We start from the raw sequence: 24,876 nt of genomic DNA, 5'->3' as shown, positions 1-24,876 counted from the left end.
ACCTGTCTGACTGTGTAAACAAGAAATAATAATAATAATACATCATTGTGAATAATGACTTCAAGACATATGCCCTCAGGGCAAAAGAAACACATTTCAGACATGATATTTCCCCCCCCTTATACAGAGATATAAACTCTGGGTAGGAAAACTTCTCGTGTGAAGTAGCCCGAAGCTAAGGAAACAGAAGTGTTCCAAATATTGACAAAATGCCTTCTGCTTAAATTAAAACAAAACCATCCAAGAAGGGCTGATGGAAAAGAATTTCAATATATTAAGTTACTCTAAGTTGCGGGTGAAGAAAACATGCAAAATGATACTTAGGTTTATTTAGGACTTTATCCTTGAAAGCTTCCACTAAGAGATACCACTATTAAGATGCAACCATCTGAAGTCAGCATTTTTTGCACTGGGCGCTTAAACCAACCTCACCACAGCATAACTTGAGTTAATCAATAACAGACCATGAGGGTCACTAAACATTTTTGGAATTTAAAATATAACTTTTTAAGGAAAGAAAAAATAACTAACAACAATGACAGATGGAACTACAGTACAGGAAAAAGTATACTTTAAAACCAATATACAGCCTGATTCCATTCTTGTTTGTAAGAAAGTACCACTGAGCGGCCTTATGCACAGTGAAGGAAAATCTGATTAGATATGTATACAGCTTGATCAATACATGTTAATAAAGTATGATGGGTTGAAAGGAATCAGCATACAAGTGCACCTAAGCCTTTGAGCCCTGGTGAAGAACACCTTCCACATAACTTGAAGAAATTCCATGTGGCTGGGTGAACGTGTCTATCGAAAGCAGAGTGTGGTCCAAACTCAACCACAAAGCAGGGGATTCCCCAGGAAAAGAGGTAGCTGTGATAAGCTCTACATTGACTGAAAACCACAGGGATCCAGATAAAAGTTCCATGGAAAACCAGAGAGAGGGACTTGAGGGAGGAGGGAACAAGGATGAGGTGGACCAATGGACATGGAGGATGAATATAAGGAATAACTACCTGGTTAGTATATGCCAGTCATAAAGGGGCATAACTGAATGCCAAATGATTCCTGTGGGGTTGTAAAAACTGGGGATCTGCAATCCTGAGTTAACCCATGAGTCCACCATCTTGGTTGACCCATGCTACTTTAGCATGCTGTTTGTCATAGGGATCACTAACTTCCAATCCTAACTAGGATTGTGTCTAGGGGTGTGCATGGAACCGGTTTGTCCCGTTTGGTTCAAATCTGAACCCCATTCGAACTGGCCCAGTCCTATGTCCAGCCAAACCAGGTCCGGTCCGCTCAACCACCAAACAGGACCAAATTGGTTTGGGGGATATATTTGTAAAGGGGGATCCAGTGATGATTTCTCTTTAGAAGTAAAATGGCATTCTCAAGACAGTGGCAAGAGTGGAGAAAAGCTGCTTACTTATCCTGGCCACTCACCACCGCTCACCCTCCTCCTTTACCAGAGGCTCAATAAAGAAGGATGGAGTGCGCTTGCTGTGCCACGGGGGCAAGCAGTGTCAAGTAAGCAGATTTTCCCCCTTCTCACCGCTGCCTTGGGAATGCCCCTTACTGTCCCAAACCACTTCGCCTAAACCAGGCCCGGTTCAGTCCATGATCAAACCTTTGAAACAGCCCCAGTTCAAGGTGAACCGGTTTGGGATGAACTGTTCATGCACACCCTAGTTGTGACTTTGGGTACCCACTGATGTTTGTCTCGCTGTACTTGACCAGCTCAGACTTGCTGTTTGCTATGTATGCTGTTTTACAATTCCACTCTCTGCTGGAGTTGGTGAGTTGCTAATAAAGCTTTGAAATTATATTCTGTGTGAATTTTGTTCCTTTGGCAACAAGCGCTCAGGTGGAGAGGTCTTGTGGCTGGGCTTTGGCCAGTCTGGGCTGCAGACCTATAATATAACAGGGACTTATGCAAAAATTTCTACAACAGGATTACAATGTTAAGCATATCAGCTGACATTCTCGCTTATGGTGCATCCAACAACAAAAAAGCATGTGTGCAGTGCTAACATTTGTGCTTCAGGACAGATGAGGGGCAATTCTTGCTGATCCCTCTCCTTGTGCAACCCAGACATATGTCCCTGAGGGTTTGCAGAGGCCTGAGGGACTTACTTCTAGATAGCCTAGCGTGATTTTGGGGGGTTGGGGGGGATCAGCAAAATCTCCCCCCCCCACACACACAAGCATCTGCACTTCAGACCTGTGGATGTAGCACTGCACACATTCTTTTTTTGACTGTACGTGGGCAACAGTTGGTAAGGATGTCAGCCATTCTCTCTAAAATTACTAAACTTTTTATTTCCTGTGGAATCCATTTCTGTGATTGTTCTTTGGGTATGAAGTGGGAGGAGGAACTAGAAGATTCCAGCCAGTATGAATTAAATAAGTTTTTTAAAAATTATACTTTAATTTCTGGTTCTACAAGCACAGTAAAGAAGTTATCAGTTATGTATTTGAGAAATGACTACTGATACATCATCAAGTCCTTTTGCAAAGATTATGACAACAAAAGTTTCATAGTGTCGGGCAAAGAAAATTAGATATATACTACTTAGTCTAAAAATGGGTATGGAGCGAAATTTAAATGAAAGGGCTAATAAATAAAAAGCCCTATTACTTGTATATGAATTAGAATTCAGTTAACTGTGCTCTACAGCTAATTATATATTTAGAAGGGCTGTAGACTAATTAAAGAATTAATCACCTTTTAACTAATGCACTACTATATCTGTTGTATTTCACCAATACTCCAATGTGCCTTTTTGAGGACAAAAGCCATCTTTGATAAAAAGCCATGTGTAATATTTCAATAATACACTAAAACCAAGTTAAAACTACAGCTTTAAATTGCCCTTAACACACTGTGCTGTCAATTAGTTTGTTTTCACTGATGAATCAAGTAAAGCTTTGCCCTTGTATTTCAAAGATGACCTTCAGTGCCAAGGAAGTTGTTTCTGCTGAGTCCAAACTTTTGGCCTCTGAAACAGCTTAATTTTCCTTTTCTGTTTATCATGACCTGGCCCTGTGGATTAAGCACTTATCAATCACCCATTCAGATTAGGTTGTAAGAATGAACCATTATTTCAAGTTGGGCCTCTGACAAATCAAAATAAATATGGAGACCAAAATGTTCAGTGCTTTTTTCACTTGCATCCAATATAGGTAAATGCCAGTTACTGGAATTCAATTATCTGTGATGAACAAATGTCTGGCTGTTCTTCTGAAGTTAATTTTGTCCATGGGGCAACTGAGGGGAAGGGAAGGACATATGTCTTTATTACTATCTATCCTCAAACTGTTCACTACTGTTAATTTCAAAAGTTTCACTTAGACTGCAGTATGTAAGCCATTTACGTAAGAGTACTATAATTGAGGTTCTGTTGAAGGTCACAGGAACAGTTCCTGAATAGTAATTGAAGAAAACAGCTTCAGTATAGTTTACAGTAAAACCATATTAAGGCTGCAATTCTGTGCACATTTACTTGGGAACAAGCCCCAGTGAACTCGTTAGGGCATACTTCCACATAAATCTTTATAAGATTGAGCTGAAAATTCCTAGTAGATTTCTAATGCCTAGTAAACCTGGTGGTGATGTTCAGCTGTGGCAGAAGATAAGACAAAGTTTGGATTGTGAACCAAAGTTATACATGAACCAGAGAGAGATGTTTGCTCTTTTCTTGTAAGTGGCAGCACACCTGTTTTAAAAGGTCTAGCCTTTTAAAACAGGCTAAAACAAATGGACATAATATGGTGTGTTAGGAGCCTCTGGTCATTAATGCTGGCCTGGCTAGTCCTAGTTCAGTGCCTGCTGATCAGGGGCATAGCTAGGGGAGAGGGGGTCCGTGTTCACCCTTCTCCCCAGTGGCCTCTCAGAGGGAGGGAGAAAATGAAGAAAAAAATAGGGAGCGGGGAGCTGGGGGCCCTCAGATGCTGGTTCTTTGAACCCATTCTCTCAATTATAGCTACACCCCTGCTGCTGATCACAGAAGTAGGCATAAACACACTTAGGGTGTTCTCCTCTTCAGACCAATGCCCTAAGTGTCAAGAGCCCAGTGGGAGGATGATTGACAGTGCTGGGGATGGGATTTCTAGATATGCTTTGGGCTCTGTACTCTTATTTACCAGCTTTATTTTTGAATGCCTGGACAAGGTTGATTTCTTTATACCTTGATTTATACCTGGATTTCTGCTATCTGACCATCCATCTTCCGTGCCATTTAACTACTCAACCAAGTTACTAGAATAGGATTATTTTATCAATTTTTTAAACATTTGTTATCCTGGTATAATGTTGATTAGAAACACTGTCACTTCTGTGTGTCCAGCTCTATTCTCTAAGAATGCTTATGCCACAACGAGGTTGCGGTCCTGTGTGCCTAGGGAGTAACTGTGGAGAAAATATGCTTAAGATTACTGTGTTAGTCTTTAAAATGCTGAGTCTATTTTGCCTGTGTGAGATGATAGGCTGCTGTTGGTGATAGACTTAATGAACGTTAAATTGCAGCAACTTGAAAGAAGCAGTTCCTGTAGCAGTTTCTTAGAACAAGTACTGCAACTGTATAATGTATTATTTAAACCTGGCTGCCAAAGTGGGTAATCAGCCTCGGCTCGCGAAAGTCAAGTTTATCAGCCTGATCTATATTCCCACTGGACAGGAATTGTCATGTCTGTGCTGAAGTTCGGCAAAAGCAAGTAGTTTGTCCTGTCCCCGAGGTGGCCAGGTATTGGTGAGCTTCTTGTCACCTGCGCAGGCAAGAAACAGCACCGACACGATAAGAAGAACGAGCAGGCACTGCTACGATCAGGTTACAACAGGGAGCTCTGATGAGTTATTTACCCAGGCACCCAGGGTAGGGAGGATCCTCCACGCCCCTTCACCCATTGTCAGGGCCACCTCGGCTGTTTCCGTTCCCGTTCGGCTCCTTTCGCCTGGTCACCCTCTCCGCCCTGTGGGGAAAGTCGGAAAGCTTCGGAGCGTCGCTGATCTTCCGGGACGCGAGTTCTGCGCCGCAACCGCAACTCACCTGGAGGAGCCCGACCACCAGTAGTCAGCGCGTCACTGGCGGGTAAGATCTGCGGGGTCGATCGAGGCTGTAACATGTGGGAAGTAAAAAGGTTTCCACTCCTGAAATTTAAGTATACTCTTATTATCTTCGTCAGTCTAGACCTGCCGTGCGGATTGCACTAGAGTGCAAAGTGGGGTGGGGGATACAGAAGGCGGCTGGAGATGATTTGCAGCCTGCTGAGATACAATCGACGTGCGCGGGGAGGGGAGACTTCGCTTTTTCAAAGTTGGCATGTATTATCCTTCTCCGCTCTAGCAATCGGGGTTAAAAAGCGGCAGCGGGGTAGAAAGTTTGTCTTGTGATTCCCGATGGAAGCAAAGGCGGTGCGGGGGGCGGGGGTGGAGGGTGTGAGAAATGTTTGCAGAAAAGAGAGGGTTAAAGATCGTAGTTCTTTCATGTGCGTGTTTCTGATGTCGGAGGATTCGGGAGGAAGCTGAATGGAATTTTAGAAGCGGAGTGAAAACAAGCGGATTCCCGAGTTGCGTGCAAAATCGGAGGGGGGGGGGGAAGAGAAGAGAGATCATGGTGCTGCTGGGAGGGTTACCCCGGGGTTAGAAGAGCGGCTCCCCGGAGACGAGGATGCAGCCTCACTCGCTCCCTTTTGTCTCCTGCAGGGTGCTGCGTCTTCCCGCTCGTGCTTCTGTCTGCTCATCTAACTTGGCCGCCCGGCAGCCGCAGCAGCGTCAGGGACTGGTTGGTTGGTAGGAAGTCTCAGTAGCTCCCGTGCCCCGCTGGGAATATGGCCACCGGGGGCTACCGGGGAAGCGGCGCCAGCACCACCACCGACTTCCTGGAGGAGTGGAAAGCCAAGCGGGAGAAGATGCGGGCGAAGCAGGCACCGCCGCCTGGGGGGCTGGGGTCAGCTGCAGGGGACTGCAAGCCCTCTGGGGCCGCCCCTACCCCTGCCGCTAACCCTACCCCTGAACTCAACAACAACGGGGAGCGGAGCGGGGGTATGAATTGTGTCCCTGTGGCTAGAGATGCCCCGAAGGAGCCTCAGCCGCCCTCGCCGGTCGGAGCCAGAGGAGCAAGCGCAGAGCCTCCGGGCGGCAAAGGCGGAGCGGCCCCAGCCTCCCCCGAGGAGGAGAAATCGGCAGCCAAGAGCAAGAGTTCCTCCGGCCCCAGCGCCCGCAAAGGGAAAGGGCAGATTGAGAAGAGGAAGCTGAGGGAGAAGAGGCGCTCGACAGGTGTGGTGAATATCCCCGCCACCGAGGTAGGAGGAGGACGTAGCGCGCGGAGGGGGCGGGCCGGGAAGGGAATGTCTGGCCGCCGCTCGGAGTCCACGCCCCTCCTCAAAGTGGCTGTTACACCTGAGGAACCTGGCGCATTTCTCGGCGGCGGCTCCTCCCCTCAAGCTAAAGAGCTTGCATTGGTTGCTTCGGTAGTTCAAAAATGCTGCAGCGTATCTCCAAATTGCTCCTTGGGGGCTGGGAGGAACTTGAGATGAAACTGCTCACGGCTGCAAAACCGCACCGCACGAAATAAACAGACTTAAGTCTGTTGGCCTGGTGGGGTCTGATGGTTTGTGAGCTGCAGCCTCAGCACTGTAAACAAATGTTGCTTCCAAGGTGTGTGAATAGCAGGAGGCTTTTTGCGTTGTTGCTTCTTTCTTGAAATAAGAATCTAAGAGCCTTATGGTTAGAATTTCATTTTTGGCTGTATGAGAGCTGTGACAGCTAAAATGCTTTTATAACATCTCTGTATATGGAGTGTGTTGTGCATAAGGTGAGAATGCAATTGTATATTTATTTACTGTATTTATACACGGCCATGGTAGTTAAGGTGGTTTACAACTTGAAAAGACCAAAGCTATGACAGAAAGCAAGTTACAAACACAAAAGAACAGAGTTGTTTTAGGCCAGACCTAAACACAACTTTTTAAAAAAACAAGTGTATCCCTTCTGCTGCAAATCCTCAGCTCAAGTACCCCATAGTGTGTGAGTGCATGAATGTGTGTATGCACATGCTTCTTTTTCTATTTTAAATGTTACAGCTATGAGATGGGCTACTTCAGTCACTGGCTTATATCCAGACTGTTACTCATGAATACTCTCATTGAAATCAATAGAACAAGTAAACTTGTTCCATTAATTTCAGTCAGAATGCTTATGAGTAACTTAATATGGATGTGGAATTCAGACGGGCCTGACAAAAAGGGAATGCAACAACAGAAATACTAGCAACCACATAACTTTTATATCCTAAAGTAGTTATTGTAAAATAATACTTCCAAAGCAAGAAATAAAGGCTGTATGAATATTGGAGTGGATTTATATATATATATATATATATATATATATATATATATATATATATATATAGTGCTTCTTCTGCATCAGAGGCATTTTCTCTAACACAAGGGTTTCCAATCTTTTTAAAAACACACACACTTTTAAATTTTACGATTATGAAACAGGCAGTTTAATTCCATTCCTTGTTTTACATCCAGATTAAGTTACACATTAGTACTCCCGTTAAAATAATTTCAATAAGACTGCTTATGAGTAATTCTGGATGTAAGCTAGTGACTGGAATAGCCGGTCTCTTAACACTTAAGTGAGTGTGAGTGCGCGTACATGCGCACACACACGTAATAGTTAGGGAGACAGGCAACTATAGCTACTGGCTCACATCCACACTAAGTTACTCATAAGCAGTTGACTGAAATTAATGGGACACACTTACAGTGGTCCCTTGACTTACGAAGATAATTCGTTCCGAACGCATGTTCGTAAGTCGGAATTTTCGTAAGTCGAAAAGCGCATCCACGGAGGTCCGGAAACATTCGTAAGTCGAGGAAACCGCATCTAAAAATTCGTAGGTCGAGGAAGCCGCATCTAAACCGGCAACGACTTCAGGTATTTTTTGTCGTTCGTATGTCGAAATCTTCGGATGTTGAGTAGTTCGTAAGTCGTGGGACCACTGTACTTGTTCAATTAATTTCAATGGTAGTATTCAGTGCTAATTTTCTGAAGCCTGTCAGTCAGATTGAGGGGAGGGATAAGCTGAGCTTCAGCACCTAGCCCACCAATCAGGAGCAGAGGAGGAGGGTCTTCACCCTCCTCTTTTCCTTCTTCAGCAGACACATTACTGAAGATGTGTTGGTTTCAAGTCAGCAATCCTCTGACAAATATTGTAGCAACAATGTGGGGAGGCAGAAGAGCTCTGAGTACCCTTTAAGTGCCCTTAGGGGTACAAATACCTTCTGCTAGGGATGTGCACAGAACTGGTTGGAGGCCCCTTATGGGCCGGTTTGAAGGCTGCGGGGGTCTCCCTTTAATAGCCGGGGGACAGTGCACTTACCCCTCCCGCTGCTTTCCCTCCCACTGGTGTCAGTTTTTTTAAAAGCCCATTGGGGCGGCAGCGTACCTCCCTGCTGCCCTGTTGCCCTCATCTTCTGGATATGACCGAAAGTTGCCGGCGCGCCTGCACATCCCTATCTTCTGCTGGAAACTCGTGCTCTGATCTGTTTGTGAAAACCGTATAATCTTGTTGAAGATAAAACAGCAAAGAAAGGAAATTGAGGTATCAGTTCAGGTGTAAATGTAATATAGTTCTGACTCCAAAGCAATCTTTTGCATTGGAAAAAATGCAGTGGCTTGAAGAAGGGAGAAAAAGTTATTTTTGTTAGCCAAGACAACTGTCTTCTGTGGTTTTATGCTAGTATGAAAATCTGGCATTAATTTAAATATGCTTTTAAAGGAATTCAAAAGTGTCATGATGATAATAGCTGCAGTCTTTTCAAGCTGATGGAGGAAGGCTTGGCAAAACCTAGTGCAGATCTTCCTAAGTATTTTCCTTCTCTTCTCCCCTCCCCCCCTTCAGTGTCCTGTAAAGGAAATAAGCAAATACCATTACTTTAAGTATATTGTTTTTTCCCCTATGGCATATAAGAATGTTGTAAGAAAAGAAAAAATCACCCTAGCAGGAAGAGAAGAGGAAATTGTGTTTTCCACCACCTGATGTTACCTACTGTTTTTTCTTTTGTAACTAAATAATCATTTCACAGGCATCTCTTATAATGTCAGCAGTGTTCTGAAATGAGGAACAGCAAACAGTACCAGGTATTATTCTGTCTTGTAGAAGTTGATCCTACATAATTCAATTTTTCTAGGGCTTGCCAATCCCCAGACACCAGTCTGCGGCAGTCGACGGATGGATGCAACCAGAAGGAGGAATGAGAAAGCACAGTGCAGGCAGTTTACTCCCTTCTCCTCCTCCTGATTGCCAGGAAATTTAGGACTGACAAAAGGAAGTAGTTTTTCACACAACACATAATTAAGCTACGGAATTCTCTGGCATGTGGTGATGGCCACTAGCTTGGATGGCTTTAAAAGGGGCTTGGACAAATTCATGAGGACAGTTTTATCAGTGGCTACTATTCTGGTGGTACTAGACACTTTTGAACTAAACAAAAGTGGTAGCTTTCAGTCTCCTCCTGCGTGCAGAGGAGGAGAGAAGAAAGGGAGGAGACCATGATTGTTTGGAGGGCCCATAAAGGGTCTCCAAACAGGTTCTGTGCACATCCCCAATGTCCTCTTCAGTCATGCTGTTTGCTCTTGGAAACAGCTCTTTAATCTAGCTACTGCTTGTAGAGTTTTCACTCAGGGTACAAATCGAGGAGTCTGTACCGACTCGATGGCACACTTTACTTTATTTTTACAAATCGATTAACAAAGTGAACCCCCAGCTTCTACTTGTCTTCCCAGAACATGGAAAACTCTTAAAAGTTCCAGCATTGGGAATGCACCACTGCTTCCAGTTGTCCCCAGAAGAGTCCCAACCTACGTTTTCAGAACCTAGGATTGGAGGGGATTGCTGTTGCTTGCAGGAACTATCTTCTTTCTTCACTCTAAGCCCAGCAGTGGAGACAAGGGCTGCAGGACATTAGGGGCTGGGTTTAGATATAATGCTATCTAGCTAGCTATGGTTGATTATACTAGCACAAGCCTTGACCTTATATGCATTTCCCCTCCCCTTTGTGCATATGGGGGCAATTTCTGCTTCTTTTCTTGGTTTAAAACAAAGTGAGATTTGCTAGATTCAGACACAGTGGCAGGAATGGAAGTAGCAGGAATATTAAATCAGGAATAGAAGTAGCAAACGTTCTCCCCTCACAAATAAAAGGGAGAGAAGAATGTACAAGACTCTTGTTGGTAACACTAAACTAGGCCAGCTCAACTTAGGCTCCCCAGCTATTTTTGGTCTACAATTCCCATAATCCCCAGCCACAGTGGCCAGTAGCCAGGGATTATGGGAGTTGTAGGCCAACATCTGCAGGAGGACCAAAGTTAAGCAGCCCTGCATTAAACCATGCTTGTCTTTCCACAGCAACAGATAACTCCGTGGTTATGGATCTGAAACCATGGTTTAGTGTCAGATTTAGGGAGTCAGATTGAATTACCACAGCATTTATCCAGTGTTAATTTTTAAAAAAAATCCTCAAGAATGGTGGAAATATTTATTAAAGAAAATGTTTTTTACATATTTCTGATTCTACTGCTGTCAAATCCAAATACTGTTTTCAGACTCATTGCCTTACAGATTTATTCCTGGATATCCTCTCTTTCCATGTTTTCTATATGCTGGGATTGTATCTTGTGTTGCACCAGTATGTTTTAAATGTGATGGGCAACAAAACACCCCCCAAAAATGGATAGGGGAATGAAGGTAACTTAGGGAGACTAACATTGTTTGCTTGAAAGGCTACAAGTATAGATGCTTATTGCTTTTAAATGATGGTACTTAGCTTGTTTAAACATCCACTAAATATACACTGTTTAAAATAAGTAATTTATCTCCACTTGCAATGTACTTTAAATATGGCCCACAAGTGAAGTATAAACAGTAATGCTAAGGAAGATTAATCTTGTGTAAGAGAAGGAAGAAACTAGTTGCAGGACTTTTGGAGGTCTAATTATCATCGCTTTGGTTTGAACCTTTCATGGGGAACTCGTCTGCTCCTTATGCCTCTTCAAAAAGAGTGAGTGATGTTCTTGCTACTATACTTGACTTCAGTTCCTCTCTTCTTTGTGTGCATTGCACAAGATAATTCAGTAGCTTGCTGTCACTTTTTGTTTTACTTTTTGTAAAGGGACATATTCTTAACCCTTTACATGCAGCCTTCAGGGACATTTTCTTGGGTGGCACAGAGCCCTTCCAGGGGAAGTGGAGGCAGTTGAAATTTTCCTCCCTCCTGCTGCATGAGTGGTGAAGCTGAGTTAGTTGGACTCTGTAGAAGCACTAGTGCTTCCTCCATGCACTGATGATTCATTGGTCTGGATAAGGGTTAGTTACTAGAGCTGCCGTCATATGCACACTTACCTGAAAGTAAGTTGCATGGAACACAGTGGACTTCTCTTCTAAGTGAATATGATCAGGATCACGTTGTATGTTTCATAGCTGAGCAAGGATCAAATTCAGGCCTTTCAGGTTCAATTGCTTTTGGTTTTGTCTGTAATAATACACTGGATGAACTTGACATCATAATGAAAAGATCTCTTTGAAAAAATCTCCTGCTTCAGCAGAAAAAAAAATAAGTTAGAAATTATTAAGGGATTAAAAAATAGAATGGCAGGTGTTAATGTCATTGTATAAATATATGGTACACCTACTTTTTACAAGACTGCGTAGTTCTGGTTGCTCGGTCTCATAAAGGATATTGTAGAGCTGGAGAAAGTTTAGAAAATGGCAGCTAGGGTGACTGAGGTGGACAAGGCTGAAGTACTTTCCCTAACTATCCTGATTATTTTACTTGGTTTCTTAAATATGGATGAGGGAATGAGACATGATGGAGATTTATACTATGAACTTTACATGATATGAAAAGTGCAATGAACAAAAAAGTCAAAAAGTTTAAGCTTGTGATAATCTTGTGGAATGTTGGCGTGTACAAATTTCAAATTGGCAGTGGAGAGTGGAAGGGAGATTTTGCAGTGGCAGCCAGGAACATATGTCTGAAAATGACCCGTTGCATGTGTTTTTGACCCAAGTTGCATCCCCCTTCTCATGTTTTAATAAGTCTCTGTGTGTGGAGACTTCCAATTCCACATGCAGGTACTGTATTGACAGAGAGGCCAAATTTCTAGACATGCTAAATGACTGGGCCTTAAAACAGTTGGTCATGGAACCAGCCAGAGAGAAAGTGACCTTGGACTCAATCTTGAGTGGTGCCCAGGACCTAGTGTGAGATGTCAGAGTTGCAGAACCACTGGGGAACAGTGACTATAGTGTAATCCTATTCAGCTCATATGTGAGTGGAGCATTGCCAAGGGAGTCCAACACAGATGCGTTGGACTTCAGAAGAGGAAACTTCTCACAAATGAGGGGACTGGTAAAAAAGGAAGCTGAAAGGGAAAGTCTGGAGGGTATAATCACTCCATAAAGCATGGGACTTATTTAAAACCATAATGCTAGAAGCTCAGTTGGAATGAATACCAAGACAGAGGAAAGGTACCAACAATTTCAGGAGGATTCCAGCATTTCTAACAAGTAGTTAGGGAAGCTATAAAAGGGAAGAAAACTTCCTTCAGAAAATGGAAGTCCTGCCCACATGAAGAGAACAGAAAGGAACATGAACTCTGGCAAAACAAATGCAAGGAGAAAATAAGGGATGCAAAACGAGACTTTGAGGGGCATATAGCTAGAAGTGTCCAGGGGAATAACAAAAACTTATTTAAATATATCAGAAGCACAAAACCTGATAGGGAGACAGTTGGAAATTAAGCAGTTCTTAATTTTTACAGTTACTCCGGTCAGGTAAATTATGTGACATTTTATATGCTGCTACTTTTTAAACATGAGCACTATAAGCAGGACCGACTCAAGGTCTATGGGGATTCTTGGCAAGTAAGCTCTGTGGGCACCTTCCTCCATGGGTTGATGCAGACTTACTTTGGCAATGGGGGGGATTTTGTAACTTTCCAGGGGCTCTGCACCGGTGGCAGTGGTAACAGGTCCTCCAGACCCCCACCTGTTCATAAATGGGTAGCTTTCTCCCAAAGGCCCATGAGATAACACAAGCCTTTGGCAGCAGCCCATTCAGGAATGGGAAAGGCAGAAGGAAACAATGACAGACCAACTTTGTCAACCAAGAGAGTCATTACTGTACTTCCTCCTAGCAATTCCCATCCATGAATGGGGGTTCCCATTTGTGGATGGGAGGAGGTAACCGTGCAGACAGATACTGAATCATTACTTCCTTCTGGCCCCCTATCTACAAATGGGGATGCTCACCAAAAGTGATCATACAGGCCTCTGGAGGATACTCTCATTTTTATATGGGCTGAGTGAGAGAAAGCAGCAATGGAGTTGTACTACTGCTGCCCCACAAAAACAAGCAGAAGGTAGTGGGCCTTCTGAGAGTGCTGGGCTCTCAGCAAGTGCTGAAGTAGGCCAATCTTTTTTGCTGTACTATATGGTTTGACTAGCTGTTTTACAGAAAAACAAGAATCTGCCACTGGTAGGAAGAAAATCACCAGTTTTCAGCAAGCACATGCTCCTGGTATTTATGGCTCATTTATGTCATCCAAACTCACCATCAGGTTGACAGTGCTGGATTCCGTCCACTGCACAACATTATATTTGAATTTGGGTGGAGAGAGTTTGGTTGAGGGAACCTGACATTAGGGATGTGCACAGAACTAGTTCAGAGGCCCTTTATGGGCCTCCGAATGGGTTTGAACGGTGGCCAGTTCCACTGGTTCGAAGGTGGGGGTGCTGCTTTAAGGCCCCTCCCGCCGCTCTTCCCCCGCTGGCGCTCCAGTTTTCTAAAGTCCATCGGGGCAGCCGCATACCTCCCTGCTGCCACATTGCCCCCATTTACTGGAACTATCCGGAAGTATCTGATGCACCAGTGCATGCAGGCGCGTCAGATACTTCTGGATAGTTCTGGGTCAATGGGGTGACGGAGGTATGCTGCCACCCCGATGGACTTTAGAAAACCAGAGTACTGGCGGGGGGATGAGCGGTGTGAGGGGTAAGTGCACCCTCTCCTTCCCTTAAAGCAGCACCCCACCCACCTTTGAACCACTCCCGCCCGCTTCCGTGCACATCCCAAGCTGACATTGGTGAGCTTGGAGGACATGGAAGAGGTGGAAGTATTGAGACAGTATGCTTGCTGGAAGTTGGAACCTTCTTGTTGCCGTTACATGTGAAACCACCCATTCTGTTGCTTTGTTTCCTGCGTTCCTATGTCTTGTACCTTGAAAATTCTTGAAGAATGATTGTTGGTTCATATATTGGAAGTTTGAGATATGCAGTTCTGCTGTGTTTGTGTTTTTGTTCTCATTCTCTCACTACTGAAGCGGTCAGTATTAACAGTCATATAGATATTACAGATATTCTGTAGGGAAAACGGAAGTTGCCTAAACCAAAATATTCTATTCTTTTATTGCAGATTGCCTTTGTGGAGTGTCATAATATTCCAGTTGGGAAATGTAAATGTTGGATTTGCCAGGCGATGTATATTTTGCATGCACACACCTTCAAATTAGATGTATAGATTATCTAAAGGTATTCAGGCTTGCTTATATAAAAATTGATTTTGCTAATGATTGGAAGGAAAAGAACCCCACTAACCACTAGATGACCTTCATGGCTTCTCTCAGATCTTCTGAGCTTCCATTGGGTATGGTCCACACTCCACTACCACACACTTTCAAGAACATTATCACGCTCTTAGCGACAGCTATTTATATGCAACTATCAACAAAAGTTCCCAAAGCTGTTTACATAGATAAATAAAAATAAATAAATATGGCTTCAGTTCCCAAAGGGCTCACAAGCTAAAACAACAACATCATCATCATAAGACAGACACCAGCAACTACCACTGGAATGCTGTGCTGGGGTGAATAGCACCAGTTGCTCTAACCCTGCTAAATTAAGAGAATCACCTTTGTTCTGTTAGCAGGGGAAAGGTGGAACTTGCTTTATTTATCAATGAAATCTCTCTCTCTCTCTCTCTCTCTCTCTCTCTCTCTCTCTCTCTCTCTCTCTCTCTCTCTCTCTCTCTCTTTAGAGTGCTGAGTTCATCATGTTCCACTCCTGCATGATGCCAGCATGGAACAATAGTGTGCTGAGAGAGAGTACAAAGGAATTCTCTTTAAATCAATTTGTTTTGCAACACAGTAGAATTGATATGCATGCAAACAGATGTATGCTGTGGCAACAGAGTAAATTTGTACTGTGGCTGGAAAACAAGTTTTATGTGCTTGGGACTGCACATGGAAGTAGGTTTTCTAAAATCATAATTTGAGAACCTAGATGTACTCTTAAAAGTACCCAGGTGGGGTGCTCCCTTCTAATTTCTGTAAGGTTGTATGTATTTATATATTGTCCATGTGCTGCATGCTAGGTCAATGTGACATACAGATCTGTTTATAGAAATTGCAACCTGTATGGAATCCTGGATTGCCACCTTCACTTGAACATTCTTGACACATATTAATAGTTATCACACTTGTTTTCTAAATTGCACATTTCTGGGAAAACTAAATGCTTGATTCTATAAAACAAAGTACAAAAAGTGTCCAAGTAAACGCACAGGGAAAAAATAGCTGCCCTCCATGTCTTCTGTAAACATGGAAGATATGGATCTCAGGTAAGTGTAGAAGAAAGTAACTGATCATCCGTTGATGGTTTTTAATTGGAAGGCTGCATTTGTGCTGTGTAGATGAAAGCACTATATTAGTTGAGAGGAGAAACATTAACCACTTGAGAACTTGGTTATGGAGGTATACCTAATACTGCAGAACACCTTAGGAGCATAAGAATTGACTTGCTGGGTCAGACCAAAATAGCGCCTCCAGTATTTGGTTTCCATTAGCTGGCCAGATTCCTCTGGAAAGCTCATAAGTATGCTGGATAATTGATACCTATTCAACACAATGGCCCAGTTCAGACTCCACAGCAAACTTAAGGTAAATGTAGCTGAGGTAGGTGTTTCTGATTGTCTGAATGCCTGAAGCTGCAGTTCCATCACCCAACCACAGCTCCATTTCCCCCTCCAAAGTAGAATTTGAACCCTCTGTTTATAGTGAGTTTTTGCTGTTGAAATTGGAGGTTCCAAGGCACCAACCATTGTGTTGTCCGGATTCTGTGGCTCCTGAAACTTGGGTTTCATAAGGAAGCTCCTTCTGTTACCATAAAGAGGTCAGCTCAGAGCAGCTCAGAAATGTGTCTGTTTTGGAGCAGCCATTTCACTCAGAATGAGTGCTCTGTTTCTGCCATCAGTCCTTCTGCTGGTGCTTGGCAAGGGGGATGCTGCATCCCTAGAATTCCTGCATTTTTATTTATTTATTTATCAATTATATCCCGCTCTTCCTCCAAGGAGCCCAGAGCAGTGTACTATATACTTAGGTTTCTCCTCACAACAGCCCTGTGAAGTAGGTTAGGCTGAGAGAGAAGTGACTGGCCCAGAGTCACCCAGCTAGTATCATGACTGAATGGGGATTTGAACTCGGGTCTCCCCGATCCTAGTCCAGCACTCTAGCCACAACACCATGCTGATGCAGTACAATCTGTTGCTTCCAAGAAAAAGTAAAAGGTAAAGTTCTGCTGTCGTGTTGGTGTCAACTCCTGGCAACCACAGAGCTCTGTGGAGGGGTATACCATTGCCATCTCCCATGCAGTATGGGAATTTGAATTGAAAACCCCCTTTTGAATTGGGCATACCATCCTGGGGTATCACTAATTGTGCACATGTATGGCTGTGTAACTTAGGAATTCTGGGAAAGTCATTGCTATAAGGAGAGACAGTAAAGAGATAATATATCTTTTCCCTGCCATAGGCAGGCAGTCGATGCTGAGAAGACTTGATGGCACAGAGCATGCTTCCCTTTCACATAGTGGCCAATAGTTGATGGGTGACTGACACAGTGTCCACAGTCTGGCAACACAAGTGGAATGGAGATTGCTGGGATGGAGGCTCGGCAGACTAGGAAGAGGTTATTCTGGCAGCAGTCAGAGGTAACAAAACTGGCATTATTCTTAAGTTGAGAAATTAACAACAGGTTCATTTAACTGAGCTTTGGTGCTACATCTGAATGGGGCCAGTATCTATAGATAATTGCACTTATGAGAAGACAAGAATTGCTGTTGGTGACAGATTTGAATTTGCTACTTTATAAGTTCATGATTCTTGACTACAGAATCATACTGTAGCACAATCCATTTAAAACTGAGGGCTTCCACATCCCCTTTAACATGGAGGAGAGCAGGTCCACCCCTGCACCTCCTCCACTCACCACCATTGCAGTATTCGCAGTGCTTCCCCCCAGCTATCAGCACGCCACAGGACTTTTCCCCAGCTATCCTGTGTGTCACCAGCTTGCACATGGCCTCCATGCATGCATAGTGGCCATTTGCGTGGCCAGCAGCAGTGTTCCCTCTAAGGTGTGTGTACGTGAACTGACTCACAAGTTTTTTTAATGTTCACTCAGTTAATTTTAGTTCCCACTAAAGTTGAACCAGCATGGCCCCATTCTGAATGCACATGTGTACATACTGCTTTGATACTTACTCCCAGAACAAAACTCATCCCACACACAGATGATTTTTTAGAGGAAACACTGGTCAGCAACCATGCACATTAGTTTGCACAAGGTTAGTTTGGGTGTCCGCCAGGGACTCAGTGACTGAATGCAGCTTTGAACCCAGATATCCTCAGTCCAATTCTGACCCTTAAACCATGATGTTATACTGTTTTTCTGTGGTGTTAAATAACATTAATACATGACTAAATAATGGAGGGTGTTTCTGGTTTACCTCTGTAAGGATGGTAAAGGTTGTTTTTTTCTTTCTGACAGAACAGACCAGGAATGGATAACTTGAATTATTTTGGTTTGATGCTGTTTCAAGGTAGACAGTTAAGGAAAGTAATTGACTCTTTCATTGGCAATTTTTCTTTTATGGGCTATAAGTAGGGTTGTGCACAGAATGGGTTTGGAGGCCCTTTATGGGCCTCTGAACCAGTTAGAATGGTGGGGGTATGTGCAGCTTTAAGGGGACTCCCCCCCCGCCGCGTTTCCCCTGCTGGTGCTCAATTCCTTAAACATCCCCTGGGGCAGCAGCGTACCTCCCTGCTGACCCCTGTGTTTACCGGAAGTAGTGGATGCACACGCCCGACGTGTGCTTACGAGCACAATGTGCTCGCGCTTGTCATGCACAGGTGCATCCACTATTTCTGGGTACTGGTAAACGTAGTGAAAGGGGCGGCAGAGAGGTATGCTTCTGCCCCGGGGGATGTTTAAGGAACTGAGCGCCGGGGGTGTGTGTGTAAATGCATCTTCCCCCACCCTGAAAGCTGCACCCCCACTGTCAAACTGGCCCCCGCTGGTTCCATCCACATCACTAGTTATAAGTAAAGGACTAGCTTTCAGAATTAGTTTTGTAGAACATATCTTTAAAAAAATAATAATCTGGTAGTATTCTATGAATTGCAGTGGAATAATACCAGTGATAAGCCCAAGTATGTTGCTTGTGTTACTATTACTATAGTTACATAGTAATAAGTACTATGCAGCTGATCTTTAAATCCAGGCTTACATGCACTTCCATTATTGCTGTTAACCAGAAATTAATAGCAACTCTAGTGCTAAGCCACATACACAATCTTGGCAAGGCAGTGGTATTCAGAGACTATTATAAACAAACTTTGGCCACTTTATGGTTGAATTATAGTTTTATGCTCTAGAAGGTTAATATAAAAGTTGGTTCCTAACTTTGGCGTGTTCTCTTCTATAGCTATTTTAATTCCTATAGACATTTCAAGGCAGATTTTGATTCTGAAATAGAGGGAAATGTTAATTCTTCTATTTTCTCCCTGTCTGACCACTGTGGTAGAGCAAATAAAAGTGAAATTGTCCCTAATCGGAAAAGCTTTGCAAGAGATTGGCTAAACGTTTAACATCTGTATTTAAAGATTGATCTCAAACTTCAACTCTCTACTTCTAAATGGCAAACTAGTCACATTTCCTGCAACATTTCTGTGGTGCAGTTCAGAAAGAGGTGCACACAAGGACTAGTGCAGATGTGTTGTGGCTCTGACATCTGCCATAGCTGAGGGACTGAGTCATGGAATTGTAGACTCCCAGTATATGATGTGAAATAGTAGCAAGTCTGTATTTTCCTGTTGTCCTCTATGAAAGTTTGAAACGTACATTATTTGTGTTGTACTAATGTGCTGGGTTTACCCCCCTTTCCCTGTTAGTCCTACTGCTAAATATTTATTTTCTGACTTAACTGTACAGTCCTATATAAGCCTACTTTCACTGAGTTCAATGGATTTTATTTCCAGTTTAAATGAGTTTAGCATTGCAGCCTAAATTCTATTTGATGTTTCTTTCTTTAAGAGATTATTCGTTATGGGAAATTGCTGTTGCATAATTTGCAGCTCAGCTTCATAGTGGCTGCTAATGACTTCGTAAATTATAAAGTTTACCAAACCTGAGACAGCAATTCATGGAGGAATTCCCTAATTCTTGTGCATAGTTGTGGAATCTTATCCTGAAAGTACAAAGCTGCCTCATTTTAAAATAACTAAGTTAATGACTGCTTGCAAATAGGCCAGTTTCAACTAGCTTATACCACTCCCTCAGGAATGATTGCAACAATAATCCTAAACTATTTGTTTCAAAGATATTACAGAACTACTTAAAGAGAAATACCTTTTTTGTTTTGGCAAAGTAGTTTAGTAAAGTCAGTAATGTTCAATAGCAAATACAGCATTTGTAACTTGTGCTTAGAAGCCATCAGTGAACACACACCTTAAATTATACCAGAATGGTCATCTGTGTAATTTTATTGATTGATTGGTTTGGTTTGGTTTGGTTTGGTTTGGTTTGATTTGATTTATATGCCACCCTTCTAAAAATGGCTAATGTTGGTTTATATCAAAGTAAAAACAATTAAAATCAATTAACAATTAAAATCAAAACTATAAAAACAGCATAAAACTAATTATTATTAATAATATTTATTTGATATTTCTACCACCTTTCCAAAAATGGCTCAGGGTGGTTAACACAGAGAAATTAACAGTTAAAACATTTAAACAGTTAAAAAAAACCTAGAGAACCAGGCTGAACACTTACAGCAGTTAAAAACAATTTACAACAAATTAAAAACCCTGGAAGGCCAGGCCAAACAGATAGGTTTTAAGGGCTCTCCTGAAGGCCAACAATGAATTCAGATTATGGATTTCTGCTGGGAGTGCATTCCACAGCCCTGGAGCAACTACAGAGAAGGCCCACCTCTGAGTGGCCACCAGATGGACCGGTGGTAACTGGAGACGGACCTCTTCAGATGACCTTAACATGCAGTGGGGATCATGTTGAAGAATGCACTCTCTAAGACACATATATTTCATAAAAGGCCAAATGATGGACTATATAAATACAAGACGGCGAAAGTATTTTAAAGTACATTATTATTATTATTATTATTATTATTAAAAAATTTATACCACTCTTCCAAAAGGCTCAGGACGGTTTACATTAAAACACCATTAAAATCAATTAATTAAAACAAATTATAAAACTGCATAAAATAATAATTAAAACATCATAAAACACCAATTAAATAGCCAAAACAATTTAAACACAAGTTTTAAAAAGCTGAGAAAGCTTCGTTGAAGAGATGTGTTTTCAGAAGTTACTTTAAAATTGCCAGAGATGGGGAGGCTCATATCTTAGTAGGGAGTGCATTCCGCAATCTTGGGGCAGCAGCTGAGAAGGCCCGTCTCTGTGTAGCCACCAAACAAGTTGGCGGCAACTGGAGACGTACCTCCTCAAGTGACCTCAGTGGGCGGTGGGGCACATAGCAAAGAAGACATTCTCTTAAATACCCAGGGCCTAAGCCATTTAGGGCTTTGTAAGTTATAACTAGCACGTTGCATTTTGCCCAGAAACCTATTGGCAGCCAGTGTAGCTCCATCAACAGAGGAGTAATGTGGTCTCTCCAAGATGACCCAGAGACCAAATTCATGGAGGAGAGGCCTATCAATGGCTACTAGTCTGGTGGCTGTGGGCCACTTCCAACCTCAGAGGCACGATGCCTCTCAATACCAGTTGCGGGGAAGCAATAGCAGGAGAGATGGCATATACATACCTCTTGCCAGTGGGCTCCCCAGAGGTATCTCATTGGCCACTGTGTGAAACAGGATGCTGGACTAGATAGGCCTTGGGCCTGATCCAGCAGAGCTGTTCTTATGTTATCAGGTGGGACTAGGAAAAGGGACTCTTTATTAGTTTCCCCAGTTCTATGGAATTCCCAGTAAAGCCCACAGGAGCCTAAACTGATAGGACATTGAGGAACAAAACCAATACCTTCCTTCCTGGGAAAGTTTTAATATATAATTTATCACTGGAGGGTAATAATAATAATAATAATAATAATTCAATTTCTATACCGCCCTTCCAAATATGGCTCAGGGCGGTTACATAATAACAATGTAATACAAAAAGTATGACTTTAATGTGTAACTGATTCTCTCGTTCATATATGTATGTGTGTGTCTGAATAAATATAATAACAGGTTGAGTTGTGATAAATCATTACTGAGTCTCTTGCTCTTGTTCAGGACTAACCGGAACAACCTGAATCACAGATGAATTGAAACTGAACAATACGTCTTTTCTATAATGCTAATATAACATAGCTTTCCTTCCAATTAAGATTTTAACTGGGCTATCCCACTAAGCTTTAGCAAAGTTTATGCTTGAACAGAATGGACACTTAGAAATATGTGCTTAAAACAAACTCCAGTGTTGGGTGCAATAGGCCTAGCTCTGACTGTGTCATAAAACCACAAACTACTTAGCTACTTACCTTTCCTTTATTTTAAAACTACCACAAACCTATTCATGAAATATTTACATACCTTTAGTGTGCTCAGGATGGGTATATAGATGCATGATCAGATCTCTGGCTTATAAGGTATAGTATAGATAGAATCTTTAATTACTTTGTCCTATGGCTCCCTTCTCATGCTTCTGAATCTGTTGTTCCAGTAGAGAGCTTGCAGTTAAGAACTGTGTTCAGGGCATATCTGGAAAGTAATAATAGATTCCACTGCATTTTTTAGATTACTTCCACTCTCTTCCCTGTTTCTATCCCCTTTCATGTATTCATTCTTAAAGATGTGAAACAGACCATCAACGCTTCAATTTATATTACCAAATTTGTAAGATTATTGAATATTTAGTCTCCAAATGCAATAGCCATTATCAGGATTATAATCTTGTGAGACATTTCGTTCAAATCTTGTAGTTCTCAGGTTAACTATAACAGTTTCCAAATGGGTTTGAATACGCATTACTATCTGAGTCTGTTCTTCTCCCACATAAACTTTAGTCTCTGAACCTACTGCAGTATGACAAATAAGTTCACAAAAATATTAGTTTGATGGTTAACAGATAGATTCATACATCTAAAAAACTTTTTGGGATGAAATGTTTTATTGTTGGCCTTTACAAGTAAAAAAAACCTCACCACCACAGTGTTTATAAATACAAAATAACACTGTACAGTGCTTTACTTATAAACATCCATATCCTGTCCCTCCTTCCAGTTTTCCTTTGAGCCAACGTTTTCTGGAATTTCAGGCAGAACTTATTTTACTGTACAGACTCAGCCTAAGAACATGTGAACTACAGGAGGCCCTCTTTGTTCTCTAGGGTTCCGTTCCCACCTATTTTCACAGATAATAAAACAGTGAATAAAGAGATCTTAATCCTATAGGGATGGGGGGGGGATTGTTAGAGGCTAGAAATCACAATCAAGGCAGCCCTCAGTAATTATCTGCCTAACCTCAGAAAGTGGGGCAGCAAAAGAAAAGCTTCCAAAGAAGATCATAATATATGGGCATGTTACTATAATAATATAATAAATAATAATAGTTAAAACCTTGTTACTTTAGAGCAGTAGCTCTATTCTTTTGCACCTGGTGCAAGATTGATATTTCGCTTTTGGATTTTTTGTTATACTGACATTAAGCTGCCTTTCAGATCCTTTTGGATGGAAAGGCAGGATATAAATTATAGGTGGCCCTCATTATCCTCAGTCCCGGCACCTGCGGTTTCGAATACCCGTGGTTGGGTCATAGGGATCCAGTTTCTTTATTCAGGGGTGAAAATGGTTGTTTTCACCTATCCGTGGTTCACTTGAGTGGCTGGAAGTGACTTCTGCTATCATTTCCTGCCATCATTTTGTAGTGCTGAGCCATTTAGTGGCTCCCCTCCCCCCAAAAAACCCCAGCCCTAAAAACACCACAAAATCTAAGAATTTGGAAGTTTGGGGAGCATTTCTGGAGAGCAAGGTACAGTGCTTATTTCTCTCCCCACCCCAATTTTTCTTGTGCACTATCGCTGCACATGTTGTCTCACAATTTTAGACAAAAACAGACTTATTTCTGTCCCCAAAGAACCTAAAATTTAAACTTGCTGCCTGAACCCCCTTAGTGAAGGAATTGGGTGAAACTTTATCAGGAGTGTTCTAATTTGAATGACATCTGTCAGTGAGAAGACCTTGAATCGTGAAACCACCCACTGAACGTCAGATGGAAGCAGAATATGGTGCAAGACCTCCATAAACTGACTGACATATTTATTAACAAATCAGGCATGTTCTGAGGGACTGCAGGGGTCATGCCAGAAACCCTCATGCAACTCCCATGTGTATGCACTGTTGCACCAGAGCCCTTAGATTTCAGAGCACTCCCTGTGCCCTGGAAGTGTTCTGTTGAAGAAACGTGTTTCTGATCTTGTAGAGTGCTTCCGGAGTACAAGGAGCACACTGAACTTGAAGGACTCTGGTGCAATATGCACAACTAGGATGACTGGGCGGGGCGTGGTTTGCAAGAGAGCTCCTAGGTCATCCCTGCAGTCCCTTGAAGTGTGCATGCTTAGTTAGTCAGGATGTAAGCCCTTGATAGTTGACACATAAGCATATGGGCAAAGACTATTCTTGAGTTATTCTGTCTCCAAATCATTTAGGCTTTAAAAGTGTAAAAACCAGCACACTGAACTGGGCCCAAAACTAACTGAGAAAATGTCAAGTTAATGCGAATTGTGATGATGAATGTTAGTAAAATGCCTCTTTAACTCCCTATGAACCACAAGCAGACTTGCATAGCCGTCAAGACACCACACAAAAGCAGTTTTTAGGCTGTTTTCTGGGCAGTTGCAGCTTCTGCATAAAAAAAAAAGTGAAATGCTGACTAGAGTTCATTTGACCCTTTTGGCATTGACTTGGCCTTAAGGTAAGGAAAAGGTAAACAGAGAGTGATAAGACTTTCCAAAGAGAAGCACCATGCTTGGAGCATGAGTGACTCTGACTCGGAGTTATTATGTCCTGACTTGCTGTAGAAATAAAAGGATAATTTTTGCAAAGTGAAGACTGCTTTTAACACTAAATATGCTGAGGATGTCAAATGGGTTTTAAAAAACAACAGTAAATGAATGAGTCTTATGATGAGATGAACACACTCTTCGTGGAAAGAGGATTATCTTTCTTGGAGGCCTTCAGGAGAGCCTTAAAGACCATTTTTTTTAGCCTGGCTTTTAATGATATCTAGTTTTAATTGCAATTTTAATGAGTTTTAAGAGCCACTTAAGGGAGGGCAGTTTATAAATTCAGTGAATGAATAAATATGCTGCAGATCAAGGTGCAGAGACTCTACCTGGTTGCCTGGGAAGTAACAAGTGATATGTTTAAACAAAAACAGTTCTGGTCAACTTTCACAGCAAGTAGACTATTAAATTTCTTAACAGGTTTGCCAATTTCA

The 24,876-nt window shown here is 42.3% G+C and overlaps 1 protein-coding gene across 2 annotated transcripts in view; it reads left to right on the top strand.

Annotated features, from left to right (window-relative positions):
* The first annotated feature begins 4,846 nt into the window (after positions 1 to 4,846).
* The window catches only part of PAWR (pro-apoptotic WT1 regulator), a 124,991-nt gene continuing 104,961 nt past the window's right edge, over positions 4,847 to 24,876 (top strand). The window contains exons 1-2 of one of the 2 annotated variants that reach the window (XM_053256128.1): positions 4,847 to 5,090; positions 5,705 to 6,303. In XM_053256128.1, coding sequence (XP_053112103.1) covers positions 5,830 to 6,303 — 474 coding nt within the window. In that variant the 5' untranslated portion in view covers positions 4,847 to 5,090; positions 5,705 to 5,829. Of the gene's footprint in view, positions 5,091 to 5,439; positions 5,569 to 5,704; positions 6,304 to 24,876 lie in introns of those variants that run through there. The other variant, XM_053256129.1, reaches the window with a different exon arrangement.

The sequence above is a fragment of the Hemicordylus capensis genome, chromosome 5, assembly GCF_027244095.1.
Source record: "Hemicordylus capensis ecotype Gifberg chromosome 5, rHemCap1.1.pri, whole genome shotgun sequence".
Lineage (NCBI taxonomy): Eukaryota > Metazoa > Chordata > Lepidosauria > Squamata > Cordylidae > Hemicordylus > Hemicordylus capensis.
The sequence above is the reverse complement of the archived record's forward strand: the minus strand, read 5'-3'. Positions and strand labels throughout refer to the sequence as shown.